This window comes from Carassius gibelio, chromosome A5 (assembly GCF_023724105.1).
Source record: "Carassius gibelio isolate Cgi1373 ecotype wild population from Czech Republic chromosome A5, carGib1.2-hapl.c, whole genome shotgun sequence".
Taxonomy (NCBI): domain Eukaryota; kingdom Metazoa; phylum Chordata; class Actinopteri; order Cypriniformes; family Cyprinidae; genus Carassius; species Carassius gibelio.
The window spans coordinates 29,756,252-29,771,376 of NC_068375.1; the positions used below are offsets into that span (position 1 = coordinate 29,756,252).

The following is a 15,125-nucleotide window of genomic DNA, read 5'->3' on the forward strand; positions in this document are numbered from 1 at the left end:
TTGAGAACTTGCAGTGTGTTTCAGTATTTGGTTGCGTTTTGAGAACTTGCAGTGTGTTTCAGTATTTGGTTGCGTTTCGAGAACTTGCAGTGTGTTTCTGTATTTGGTTGCGTTTTGAGAACTTGCAGTGTGTTTCAGTATTTGGTTGCGTTTCGAGAACTTGCAGTGTGTTTCAGTATTTGGTTGCGTTTTGAGAACTTGCAGTGTGTTTCTGTATTTGGTTGCGTTTTGAGAACTTGCAGTGTGTTTCAGTATTTGGTTGCGTTTTGAGAACTTGCAGTGTGTTTCAGTATTTGGTTGCGTTTCGAGAACTTGCAGTGTGTTTCAGTATTTGGTTGCGTTTTGAGAACATGCAGTGCGTTTCTGTATTTGGTTGCGTTTTGAGAACATGCAGTGTGTTTCTGTATTTGGTTGCGTTTTGAGAACTTGCAGTGTGTTTCTGTATTTGGTTGCGTTTTGAGAATATGCAGTGCGTTTCTGTATTTGGTTGCATTTTGAGAACTTGCAGTGTGTTTCAGTATTTGGTTGCGTTTCGAGAACTTGCAGTGTGTTTCAGTATTTGGTTGCGTTTTGAGAACATGCAGTGTGTTTCTGTATTTGGTTGCGTTTTGAGAACTTGCAGTGTGTTTCAGTATTTGGTTGCGTTTTGAGAACATGCAGTGTGTTTCTGTATTTGGTTGCGTTTTGAGAACATGCAGTGTGTTTCAGTATTTGGTTGCGTTTTGAGAACATGCAGTGTGTTTCTGTATTTGGTTGCGTTTTGAGAACTTGCAGTGTGTTTCTGTATTTGGTTGCGTTTTGAGAATATGCAGTGCGTTTCTGTATTTGGTTGCGTTTTGAGAACTTGCAGTGTGTTTCTGTATTTGGCTGCGTTTTGAGAACTTGCAGTGTGTTTCAGTATTTGGTTGCGTTTTGAGAACATGCAGTGTGTTTCTGTATTTGGTTGTGTTGTTAGTATTTGCAGCGTGTTGCCAAACTGATGTTTACTAATTTGCAGCACATTGAGCTCTCTTGGCCTAAGTATTATTTTGTCTTCAGCAAAAGACAAAAATTTGTACTATTGAACTTTAGTGAACCTTCACTTTAAATTGACAGTTTAGCAGTTTTTTTTTGTTCAATGAGGAAGTGTGACATGAGTGTGATATGAAAAAAAACAGTATCAGAGCCATATTTCCTGGTTTTAGTGGTGAAAATGTATAGAATTGTACATTTCTCTCACTCTTTGGACATTTCTGGTCTTATTGCATCATTAACAGATTTATTGTGCTCTATATTTTGTGTGTGTGAGGGACTTGTGGGTCAGAGTGACATTGAAATGAAGGATATATTTCCTCCACTCATACAATGGCCTACATGAAAGTATGTATATTTACCCTCTTAAGACAACAAAACAAGTTCACACGTACATATAATAAACAGAGTAAAGTTTAAGCTTATTTGGTATGCTGTCTGAGGGGAGGGCTCCGAGCTCAGAATTTTGGCCTGAACCCATAGTACCCCTGGTTTGAGATAGGAATAGTTAGCATTAGTACAATCTGTATGTATAAAGTGCTTTACAAATAGATCAAATAAAGGAGTTTGGAGTGGGGTGGTAGGGTGGTGGAGGGATGCTAGGAAACTGTCAAGGAACAGAGGCAAGTCTGCTGTGTGTATATTATACAGTACAGACCAAAAGTTTGGAAACATTACTATTTTTAATGTTTTTGAAAGAAGTTTCTTGTGTTCATCAAGCCTGCATTTATTTGATCAAAAATACAGAAAAAACTGTAATATTATGCAATATTATTACAACTTACAACTTAAAATAATAATATTTGTGGAAAATAATTATTCTCATAGCTTCGTAATATTACGGTTGAACCCCTGATGTCACATGGATTATTGATCGTGTAAGGACCCTTGCTGCCTATTGAACTGTTAGAATGCAACAAAAATATCTTAATTTGTGTTCCTAAGATGAACGGAGGTCTTACGGGTTTGGAATGACATGAGTGTGAGTAATTAATGACAGAATTTTCATTTTTGGGTGAACTAACCCTTTAATACTCAGTTTACACATCGTAGTATTTTACATTGATAATAGCTGTGATTTTGTTAATTGTTGTCTTGTCATTATATGACTGCTCACTCTTACTGGGAAACTAATGTTTCCAGCAGTAAAATGTTGATCCCCAGCAGTGGTGCCAGGCCTTATATAATCTATTGCATCCGTTAATCCATGAGAGTCAATACCAGGCTTTGGAATCAGTTCATCAACTCTATTCTCAGTCGTTCTGAGTGACGTAATAAGAAGATCTGAAAGATTTCCATTCTGCTCTCATATATAATAATAATAATATATTTTTTATTTTATTTCAAAAGTACAGTTTTATTAAGCACCTGATCAGTAATTAAAACTGTTTAGTGACTGAAAGTAGAAATTTCAGTGATCATTCAGAGTCCTTAATCAGGTTTACCGATCTTGATATGGCTGAGACAGTCTAGTGTCACTCTCTCTTTATCCTTATTGGATCTGATGCCACCTGAGGAATGCTGAGTTTGCTAGCAGAACAGCAGCAAGGAAGAAAGCACGTCAGCACTTGTTTTTCTCAGTACATTTAAATGTGCATTTATACATTTAGCAGATGATTTATCCAAAGCAATAGAGTTATATATATGTAGCAATGCAATGAGCAGAACTCAGTGTTCAATATTTTCCAACCACTCAAGAGTTTATCAAACAAACAAACCCACCTAAGAACTGCAGTATGCCTCCCTGAAAAATATGAGTGAATGTAGCAAAGATTGGCACGTCACCACTGATTCTGACAAACTCTCCAGATGCATGACTGTGAGTATCCTAACAACGGCATCACTTGCCTGGTACAGAAACTGTATTTTAAAATGAGGAACAGCAAAAGGTGGTGAAGACCACACAGTCCATCATTAGACATGAGCACCCAGCATCAGTGACATATATGCATATAGATGACTTAAGAAGGCCAGGTCATTATTTAAAGACCCCAGGCATCCCATTCATTGCTTGTTTTCTCCTTTACAAACTGAGAAACACGAGTGGCCGAGCACAGACAAAATGGCTATGGGTCAGCTTCTACCCACAATCAATAAAAATCCATTTCACTGCTATAATTTATTTACAGCAACCAAATTTCCAAAAACCCTGTTTTTGAATGTTCTTACATGGCTATTGTTTCTATTCTGTCCAATTATTCACATTATAGGTTGAGTTTTATGCACTTTGCAATTATTTTTTATTTTGAATACATTTTTGCATACACCAAAAATACACTTACTACTTGTTATTGGCTCATAGTATTATACTTTATGCCATTATACCTATACCTATGCCATTGCCTTAGTCTTTGTTTATTACCTTGTAACAGTTTTAATTAACACTCGCTTTGGTCATTTTTATGCTCATTTTCAGTAGAGAGGCATAGTTCATAGATTTGGATATGATGTTATTTAAATTTAATAAGGTGATTTACGTTAGTTTATTTGTCTGATAAACTTTCATATGCATATTCATATGCAGCACATCCACCTGATCTGACTGTTCAGGTGTTGATGTTCTTTTGCCTTCTGCAGCTTTTAACACTCAAATAGACAAAAGTTAGTGAGATTGTGTCCATAGAGCCTATATAAATAAATGTAATGAATGCCAAATCATACAAGCTGTGAACTTGATGTTCTTTCTAAAAGGGTTTGGTGATTAGGAAATTCTTCTTTGACATGCACAAGGCAAAGTAACCGACTTAAAATAGAATTTTCAAATATTGGAGAGGCTAGCATTTTCTATAGTGAAAATATATTATATAACAGTAAACTATTTTACACTGTGAAGTCTTATGAAATAAATACAAAAATGCCAACAAACAAACAAAAATGAATTGCAGGATGAACTTTGCTTGGAGACTCTCCTGATTTTAGGCATCTTATGTTTGCAACATAACAGTGAAACTTTACAGTAGAGTTTATCCCATCTTTTTATCTTTTGATTAAAACTTGAGTAAAACTTGAAAACAGTTTTTAAATTCTATGTGAATATGAAGTATTGCTGGCAGTGACATTATTACAGTAAATTTGGAGGTATGTAACCAGCTTATACATTTATTAATTCAGAAGCACTTCCTTTTTTAGATTTATTACCAAATCATTGCAGGCTGATAAGTTGTGCTTATTGACATATTCCGTACATCATACTTCGTTTAATGTTACTATTTCAGGTGTACAGCTGAACTCTGGGAAAATGTAATGATCAAAATGTTGGTTGGAGAAAATATGAAGTGCAAACTTCTGCAGTGGTATTTACAGAAACAGAATGCTACTACCATTTCTGTTTCATAGTTCCATTTCATGTGATAGTAATTCTATATTCTGATGTTAAGATGATTTTAGATTGTAAATAAGACAGATGGTGCCAGAAAGATTTGTATGTGCTTGCATTTACTGTTTAGTAGTACTTTTATTCAGGTTAAGGCCTGTAAGTGTTATAAAATAGGAAGCCACCATGTCCTTCTGTCGAGGATTCCCAGACTGAGAAGCTGCTGTGGAAATGAGCTGTAATCTCCAGGACGCAGTAGATTTACCCTATGCCAGCTGCACATTACCCTCAAACCTTTATAAATCTGAAAGGTAACTGGGTGAAAACTGCTTTTAATGTAAAGCTATGTGTTTTTTTTTTTTCCTGGCTGTGTGTGTGCTCCAGATTAAACCAAACAGAGAAAAGGAAAGAGATTTTATATTTTGAATGAAACACGATTGTGCTGCATATTGTGCGTTATATAACAAATATAATTAGTATGTGAAATAATATGCAACAATAACAAACGTTAATGGGACATTTTATGTACATATGTATTTATAGATATTCTCAATTTATATATGTTTATAAAAAGTACAAAAACGTTTTGAATACAAAGAATCATATTTTTGATTGATATATAAATTATATATAAATTTCATGTTTCAAGTTCACTGCATTGCATTATGGGACACTGCACGTTTTGCCAAATGTAGTTCCATGATCCAGATATTCCTCTCACACACAATCAAATTTGCATACTGTGCACAATATAGGCCTATACACTGCACGAAAAGTACTTAGTATGGTAATATGCTATTAGGAACATACTCACAGATTCCTCTGTCAGCAGTCACAAACCTCACAAATATGTGATGTATGTGCAGAATCAGCAAGTGTGTGTGTGTCTGTGATAGTGGCTAACAAAAAGAAAGAAAAGAAGAAGATCTAGAAATGGGCGATTTGATTGAGTGTTTTTCCCATGCTAGTGTTAGAGCCTCAAGATGTCATTCTGTTGCCATTTAGATTAAAACAGTCAGTTACTGTCTCAAGACCAGTGGCTGATACGGCACCCGCCAGCACAACAATGAACACAGAAGCAGGAGAGACCTTTTTAATGCATAATAATTATTGTTTTAATCTGGTAGGTCATAAAAGACTCTCATTTAGTTGGTGTGTAACTAAACCTCTTTCTAACGGAAATGCCCTAAAGAGACACACTCTAGGCATGTTATTGTTGAGTCATGAGAAGGTTATTGTGTTAAGTCTCTGACAGAGTTCCCTCTAAACTGTGTATGTGCACACTCTTCTTACGCCGCAACAACGCAGACACAAAAATTAGTTGGGAAAGCAATTTGAATTCTAGTAAATGCTAAATAATTGCAATGCTCAGGCAAACTGCTATAGAGTTGGGTGACACTGTTGTGTTAGAACCGGTGAATGTGGTTTACAGGTTTCATAGAAAGAGAATGATGTGCACCAGATCAGTTGCTAAAGAAATCAAATACTTTAATGGTTGTGGACAAAATAGCTCAACACAGGAGCCAACGTAAACATAATGACGTGAAATCATGCTTTAAGGAACAGTGGCTTGATTAAGCGGTGGAAATAGCAGATGATGAGCACAGTATGGTAACAAAACTCATTTACATTTCTCCTGACCACCAGAGGCAGTACTAAGCACTAGTGGATATTTGCAGCATCAGCTAGACAGGTCGAGAAAAAATGTCAACAAGGTCACGTTATGACAAAGATCGAACCAAAAGGATATAAACTGCAGTAGCTTGGTGCCCAGCCTCTTTTCACTTCTCACTAGTGATAGGTTGTTGTTCGTATACGTGGTGCGCTGTGCAGCCAACCAAGTTGTTTGGATTTGCCCTCCCAAGCTGTGCACACTCTGCTTTGTCATCAGGAAAGAAATATATCAGATTTATTTTTCTTCATTACTTAAGTGCGTATTATAAATTTGATTTTAGTGTAGGCGATACCCTGTGCTTCAAGGTACTTTGCAATAGCCAATTGTGCCGGGACATCTTTTTGGCCCCAATGTCCCCAATGTGTGAGAAGAGAATGAAGTTGTCCAAAGCCACTAGACAGCTGACTCAGGCCCCACGTGCACCCCCTTTCTTTAGGATGGCACCAGCTCCCACTCATCCACGCTGTTCAATTGCAGAACAACGAATGCACAGCAACAATACTTCTCTATCTCAGATACCACAACGATAATGAGTGGCTGAAGAGGCCCAGGGACTTTGCTCTGTACAACATCACAATCAGTGACGGAGGTCCTAAAGGCAGAAACCAAAACCCATGAAGTTATTAGGCCAGTAGTCAGTTGTTTCTCAGTGCAACATCTAGATTAATGGAGAATGTCAGTGTCCAACCCCTGGTTTCTGGCAACTGTGAGCAGGGAATACACTTTGCAGTTCCGACACTTTTCTGACATGTTACAAGAATCCTATCGACAGTTGTCAAAGATCGACCAGTTCTATGGCCATGTCACTAAAAATGTGTTCACTGTTGAAGGGAGGAGCCATAGAAAAAGTTCCTCCCTTCAGTCCGAAGATGGACGGAGGTTTTCCGCCAATTCTGGATCTGCGCCACTTAAATGGGTTCCTTAAGTCTCTTCCTCTTCATACAAAAACAGTCAACATTCTTTGGTCTGTGATGGAAGAAGACTGGTTTGTGAGTGTGGCGAGTTCTACCATTCTGTCTCTCTCTGGCCCCTTGTGTATTTGCAAGATGCATGAGTGCAGCCCAAGGGCATAAGGATCCTTCACTTTTTTAGACGATTGGTTGCTTTGTGCCCCAACATGGCAACATGCTTTACAGAACACCAGGATTTTGTTGGGACATAATTCAGAGACTGGGTCTTACTTTGAATGATACAGAGTCATTTGGTTCCAGTACAGTCGGATAACGTTCATCAGCATGACTCTCGACTCTCTCACAATCACTGTCACATGCTCGGACAGACAGCATTCATCACTTACTGACCCATTTCTGACTGGAGTCAAAAATTCTTTACAGTGTCCTTCTGCAACTAATGGGGATGTTAGCTGCTGCTACATCTGTGATCCCATTGGGTTGCTTCACCTCAGACCGCTCCAGAGATAGAGCCACATTCTAGGACTAGACTCTGTGAGACATCGTCATCACATGGTTGGGCTTTCTTCAGCTTGTTTTCTGGACATTGAAACCCTGGAAAAGGTTAACATTTCTGAGGGCTGGGGTGCCACAAGGAGTTGTGTGTTCTCGTCAGGAAGTGATCAAAGCCGATGCTTCGCTAACAGGAACAGTTTCATGCCTTCTCAGTGAATGAGTCATGTTTACACTGGTTACCAGAGGAGTCAGGGGTCATTCTTCGACCTAATCCTGCTTTTCTTCCTAAAGTTTTGTTACCAAAATTTGTGAATCAGTCTATTAATCTCGCTGCTTTTCAACTGCCCTCATCTCACTCTAATTCCAATGGGAGGGCTCATCTTCTGTGTCCTGTATATGCCTTAAGGTGCCCTGTTACCTCTGTAACCTCTTTTAGACAAACAGATCAATTGTTTGTCTGTTATGGCAAAGTACATATGGGTGTGCCCTTATCTAAGTAGAAATTGACATGTTGGATTAGTTTTACTAGTGTTATATTTAGTATTATATTTTCATTATTTTTTATATAATTTCAGCACTGTAAATGTGTTTTCTCAGGTAACCTAAAATGTGCATTATTTATTTACATCAATTGTCAAATCAAATATAAGTAGCTCATTAAAGTTGAAAGATAAATCTTTTTTTTGTGTGTGTGCTGTACTGGTCTAGTATAAAGAATGTTTTTGGTCAGGTGGTGGAAATGTCCACCAAATAAGAGAAAAAATTCTGCTCAGCAAGAAAAAAATTAATCTGAACAGTTTGCTGACGGCTGTTCTGCTGTGGAGGAACAAACCCATTCAAATAAATCTCATCCTTGCCCTGCTCGGCTATTGTGAATGAGGTTGCCATGTCCATACATTTTTCTTTTGTCAGAGATGAGCGACAGTGTTTTCCTTGTGAACGTGTTTTCTATATTCATTGTATTTGTGTGATGTGGTCTTATTGCATCTATGTTGCATGACCCTTTCATGGCCTCAACTCACAGCTTTGTTCTAATGTGCATGATTTCTCTATTTGCTCTAGATTTATGCCACTTATGTCATTGGAAGGGAGCCATTGTGTGTGTGAACGTGTCCACACATGCCAATGGACTTTAGTGAAGGCAGCTGTGGAACCATGCAAAATGAACACATTTAGGCATCCATATTATTTATGATTTAGTTTTAGCACGTCCTTTCCAGTAGCAAATGTTTATAGCCTAGACATCACAATTGATTCTGGTGACTAGTAAAGGCATGCTCAGGGACTTTATTTAAGCTTTTCTTGTTCTTTTTTTAAACTGGCAGCTACTGAAATGAATGTGGAATGTGGGGAGATTAGAGATTAGAAACAATAATCTGTATTTAACATCTACAATTTGGAAAGTTTGGAAAGTGGACTAGTGAGTAGATAAGTTTATCTGTTCAGAGTGATTCTGTTTAATGCCCCTGACAAACTCTGTAGTCCCATTTATCCACTTGGCAACAATTGTCTTTTTCAAGACACATAAGAAAAAAAAATCTTGGGTGGGATATAACTGATGTATTTTTTGTCATAGAAAACTTACTTAAACAAAAACCCATTGATTCAGGACAATGGAACCAGAAGTTTACAAATTCTAGCATGTTTTGGGGGGTTTAGGAACAAAATACTTGTAGCCTACCTATTTTTTTTCACACAAGACAATTCAATTTATGGAGATAAAATATTTCAGTTAAATTTGCTTGATTCAGATCAACTTCACCAATCAATTTAGTGCATATATAGTTTCAGTATCGATATTCCCATACATTGTGTGTTAAAAAAGGGTTACATTTTCAAGGGTTACAGGGTGCTAACCCTACATATTAGCCTGTTGAGCCCATTTGTAAGCACATTTATATCTGAGACTTTCAGGTTTCTTATTTTGTGTGTAGTCACTATCTCCTAAAGCAGTCCTCCATCTAGAGTGTATGTGTGTGTTGATTTGGATGTTTGTGCTCTGTTTGCATAAGTGACCATGGTAATATTGTTTGGGTGCCTGCCATTACAGCCACCTGTAAAATCAGCATTAATTAATGAGGGAAGTTAGGAGAAGCTGTGGTCTCTTGACTTGTTAATGTGAACAGCTGGAAAACACAATGTGCGAACATGGTGTTCTTGGGATAATTTTTTTTTCTTTAAGCAATAGTTCAACCAATAACGAAATGTACTCTTATAATCACTATTCTGTCTCTCTCTGTGTAGATGACTCTGCGGACGAGGAGCCCACGTCTCAGTCAGACCACAGTGAGATCCAGGGCACTCTCAAGACTCTGGCCAGTAAGTTGGATGACTTGAGCACATGCAATGACCTGATAGCCAAGCACGGAGCGGCGCTGCAGAGGTCTCTGAGTGAGCTCGAGACCTTACGTGTGCCTCTAGAGGGAGGAGAGAAAATCAAGGCTGTCAATGAGAGAGCCACCCTCTTTCGCATCACCTCCAATGCTATGATCAATGTAAGTAGAATTAAACTTTATCACAATTTCAGTTGGGTCTGGTTTCATTTGTTATAAAATGGCTATTTTATTCACTTTTTTTAGTTTTCACTTAATCTTATTTCTACTACCATTTAAAAGTTTGGGGTCAGAAAGATTTCTAATACTATACTAACTAATATCTTAATCAGCTGGGATGCATTAAATTGATCAAAAGTGACAGTTAAGACTCACATTGCTCCAAAATATTTATATTTCAAACAAATGGTGTTCTTTTGAATTTGAGAATAATAATTTGACAATAATAAGAAATATTTCTTGAGCACCAGGAATTGGTTTTTTTTTTGAAACAATGAGTCCGAGCATTGTCTGACTTTGTTCAAATTTAGGACTGGTTGTATTTATTGTCTTTAATCATCTAGGCAGTGTTTTCCTCTGTCCTTAGTGCTGCGGTCAATATAAAAGAGTAATGTTTAGAAATAATGGGAGGAACTGTAGTTCATTTATCAAAATGGACAATGTGAAATCTAATCCAGGTTTAGCTCTCTGAACCAACCATACTTCATGAAACAGACCCATTTCTGAAACAACAGCAGCTTTACTTTGAATCTTTTCCAGAGAAAATCCTAATCTGTCTCTGTTTTCAAATGTTATGTTCAGTATGGCTGTAAAGTCAAAGTCAAAGTTGCAGATACCTGGATCAAAGATAGTTTTTCTTTTTTTGTCTAATATAATCAATGAAAGTAGTGATGTCTCCACTGATGTGATCAATACAGGTCTAGGAATAGCTCTCAGTTGATTTCCTAAATCAAATGTTGGATAGGTATCACTACTCACAGTCAGAAAAATCAATATTAGAGGTGATTTTGTCCTGTGTGTTCCATTTAAACTCTGACAAACTCAATTCATCTCTCTGTGCCAGGCTTAGGTGAATGTAGTTTCATGCTGTTTATTTAGATTTGTGTGGATATCACAAAAAGATTGTGAACAAATATGCATTAACTGCATCATAATTATGATTGCTTGTCTTCATCTAGTCCTTTTCTTATCGTTCCAGTCACGCATAAAATAACTGTACATTCACAACTGATTATTGCGTGTTGAGGCAAGAACATTAGACAGACATTAGGCAAAGCAATGACCTCTTCGACAAAAATTGGCATTAAAACCAACATGTAAAATGTGCAACCACATTTTTGAAACACACTTAAATAGTTATAATTTTTAAGTAAAATGTGTCTTAATATTTATTGATAAACAACGTGAGATTGGAAATTTCCACGCGCATTTAGTTCATGTTAAAAATGTGATTATTTCCATTATTAGGTGAGATAAGGTGATGAATTGCTTCACAAATGCCATAGATAAGAAGTGGCTGCACTGCTGAAAAGTGTGGAAACCACTGATCTAGAGCAAACTATCTGAACATGTACACCTAATTAACAGTCTTTATATTTGTGTTCATTGATAATTTCTATACATTTTTTGATAAAAAAAAAAATGTAAGACCCATATAAGAATCCAGTAGTTGGCTAATGGCTGGTAACGTTTCCATCTTTTTCCTCACTTCTTGAAATTAACTTAAATCATTAGCACTGCAGACTGTAGTCAGGACCTGAGTCTTTGAGTGATGGAAAACCCACCAGATCTGCATGCTGGATAGAAATACACATGCATAATGAAAAGTGCTGAACAGCACTGTGAGGTTTAGCTCATTAAAGCACTTGGACAGGCTGATGAGATGTGGAAAACCATTCTGATCTGTGTGCATGGTCTGATGGATAAACAGATGATGTTATATTTAATAATATGCTTCTAAATTTGAAACAAGAAAAGAGATGAGATGGACAGTAAAGACAATAATTTTCTGAAGTACTATTGCAGTTTAAAATAACTGTTTTCTGCTTTTATGTAAAAAAAAAAATTTTAATGTTTATGTATTTTATTTCTGTGATGGTAAAGCACAGGATATAATATTTGATAACATTTTTACTGTCACATTTGATCACTTTAATGCAAATAAAAATGACTTTTTTGTTGTTGTTGTTGTTGTTGTTGTTTTTTATACTGACCCCAGGCTATCAAACAGGAGTATATATCAGGATAGTGTGAATACAGTCAAGTGCACTGAAGTGATTAGGGTGAATACAGGGATAATGGGACACTATCTGATTGCTTGCTATTATATTTGCAACATTTAAAATACATTTCTAATGCAAAAACTTTACTTGTATTCACTGAAACTGAGAGAATGCAGCTGTCTGAATCTGGATGAACAATGGCTCTAAAAAGTCACTTAAGCCACATAAAAAAAAAAAAATCTGAATCTCTTTGCATTATATAACAAAATATCAAACAGGTCTAATCTTTCTGAAAGGGCTTAGTTTAGAGAAAAGATCTAGCATAATTTGTTTGCTGGTGACACTTGGTTTAATATTTGATCTATTGTATTGTAATGACATTCAGACACTTTTAAGTGTTACTTAAGTGTCCAAATACTTTTTGAGCTGCTGTGTATAAGATAATGTTTTTGTGAATAGTTAAACAAAAAAAAAAAGTCAATATATAAGTTAAAACCTATCTAGATTCTTGAAATATTTAAATATTATAGGGAATTTCATTGAATTTCACTAAATTCAGCCAAGAGGACGAGGCCACGTTGGGCCTGGGTCGTTCGAAAAAGCCCCTGGAGCTCAGCCTTCAGTGAACCGTCTATAAATTTTACACAATTAATAAAATGGCACTCCCTCACACTCAGCTATTTTAAATGGCAATCTCAGATATATGTGGATGTACAACACACATACATCTCTCTTCTCTAAACTCTTCCTGAATTCACGAGCAGTCTGGGGCCCAGGACCTCACTCAGCAAAAAAAAAGTGGAAGTGTTGCTTATGTTTAAGGTGTGGAGCTGTATCATGAATGTGCAAGAAAGCCACAGTCACACTGTTAGGATCCTCTCTAACAGCAGAGCTCTGGACAGTTAGTGCTGAAAGCAGTCAGGTAAGTGCTGCTTTGTTGCTTTGTTTGTGGACTTTAAAGGTACAGATTGTGTGGAAGTGGGATGCCAATGGTGGAGAGACCTATACTATTGCATTTAAACTATGTTCTGTATAGGGTCCAAAATTAGCACCTACAGAGTGCCAAATGTGAGTAAAAATGAACTCAACTTGTTATTAAAATTGATTATGGGCTGTAACATAATACCTAGTTTATGTCAAAATCTAAGAATGGTATTCTGATGCTCGCTGATGTAAATGATGTGATATATAGATGTTTACAAAAAATATAGATGAAGATATACAAACAAATGTCTACTGAATAAAATAGATGTCATGCATCTTCTAGCAGACATTTTTCTCTGAGGCCTAAAATATTTTTAGTTTTGTTTGTTTGTTTGTTTGTTTTTTCACACATAAATTCATGCATTAATGCAACCAAATGAAAATAAAAGAAACTAAAATTTGGCATGCTCTTAGCAACTGCATTCAAGCTATATGTATTTTCATTCCCTCGGAACTGGACCTATGACTTTGGCATTATTTCAGGAACTTATAACTTTTTTCAATTTATCTGCCATTGGCATGAGGGAATTTTGGACACTGATGCCTTTTTTTGTTAGAAATTGAGCTCAGTTATCTTTGACTGTGTGGTTTCTGATAAATCCAGTAGACTGGGGTCAGTCAGATTAGTCGTGTCATTGTGCCTCCACAGGAGACAAGGGAGATAGACAAAGAATCATTGATCAAGAGAGAGATGAAGAAGAGTGTACAGTCAAGAGATCTCACTGACCCCCAGTGGCAGAGACACTGTTAAAGATATTATTGGTTGGGAAGGCAAGCTGCCGTAATGATTTTGTGACTGTACTGTAGTCTCAGTTATTAATGTGATTGATGAGCTCTGAAGAGAAATGCTCTCACAGATATGGAGTTATATTACAGCGGTTATTTTTAGTGAAACATGTGGTGTGGGTTATTATTATTAATAATGAGAAAGAAACATGCTATTTGTCATACATTGCACTATATGTAGGAGGAAAGAAGGCTAGGTTTTAATGTTTCAGTGCTAATATAAAACTTTTCGAATGAGGACACTGAATTATTGAATTGAGATGAATAATAACACTGTATTGTCTTCTGCATTAGAACTGAATTTATTTGTCCCTAATTGAATGATTTTGCAGCACTGAGGCTGTTTCTTCTGTTTATTACTGGAAAGCTGCTTCAAAATGATCTGTATTGTATAAAGCTTTATATAAATAAATGTTACTTGACTATAGAAAGGGAAAACCTCTTTAAATCACACGTATTTCTCAATAACAACATTGAATACAGAGCAAATGGAGACATTTAGTTCTGCTGAAAAAACAACAACAACAAAAAAACTAATTAACATCAGAACCATAATTGTGAATTCAAATATGTTTGAAAAGAGGTTTGAAAGAGCAACGTCTGAAGAATGACATTTTCCTGTGGATGCAAGCATGTGACTGTTTTATGCCTGTGTTATTGGCCAAGAGTAACCTCTATTAGATGCTTGTATTACTCAATACTTCAAGTCTGAGACTGGACTAAAAAAAGCATGACTCAGCTTATAGACGGTCTGGATGTTTGCGTGTTTCTGAGCGTGCACTGGCCATCAGATTTACTTTTTCACTTCTGCTTTGTGTTACCATCAGAGCTATGACCCATGATCAATTTCGTCACATCTTTCCAACATTTCTGTCATAGATGTGTCAAATATAATTTCTTAGATGTTGTGTGGCATTTCACAGACATTTCAATGAGAACAATAAACAAAAGTCAGTCAGGAGAGAAAGCTAAAAGAAAGGAAGATAAAGAAGAAGCCAGAGAGAGGAAGGTATTTTCATCATTTCTTTCTGTGGGGACCAGAGCAGTAATGAGGAAACAGGTGAATTCGTGCTTGGTGCCTAGGGCAGGAGGACTGATAAGATCCCTGGAGAATTGGGAACCAGGATAATAGTGATGGAGATAGTTAGAGAAACAAGGGATTGATCCATTTGGGTATAATATTATGTAAATTTTTCTTAGTTTGTGAAGATCATTAGGACTATTTGTTTAGTTGTACCCAGTATACTCTTTTTAGGATATTTTAGGTCTGTATTATCAGTAAATAAAATAGATAGGCTTATGTTTTTCACTGAAAAATGGCTAGAATAATATTGTAATAAATGGCAGTTAATTGCTTAGGGAATGTTAGAAATAGACAAAATTTTACTTGGATGT

At 36.5% G+C, this 15,125-nt stretch overlaps 1 protein-coding gene across 2 annotated transcripts in view; it reads left to right on the forward strand.

Moving 5' to 3' along the window:
• LOC128011187 (oxysterol-binding protein 2-like) overlaps nt 1-15,125 on the forward strand; it is a 49,051-nt gene that overhangs the window by 26,142 nt on the left and 7,784 nt on the right. For both annotated transcript variants that reach the window (XM_052593347.1, XM_052593357.1), the window contains one exon: nt 9,650-9,900. In XM_052593347.1, coding sequence (XP_052449307.1) covers nt 9,650-9,900 — 251 coding nt within the window. The remainder of the gene's footprint in view (nt 1-9,649; nt 9,901-15,125) is intronic.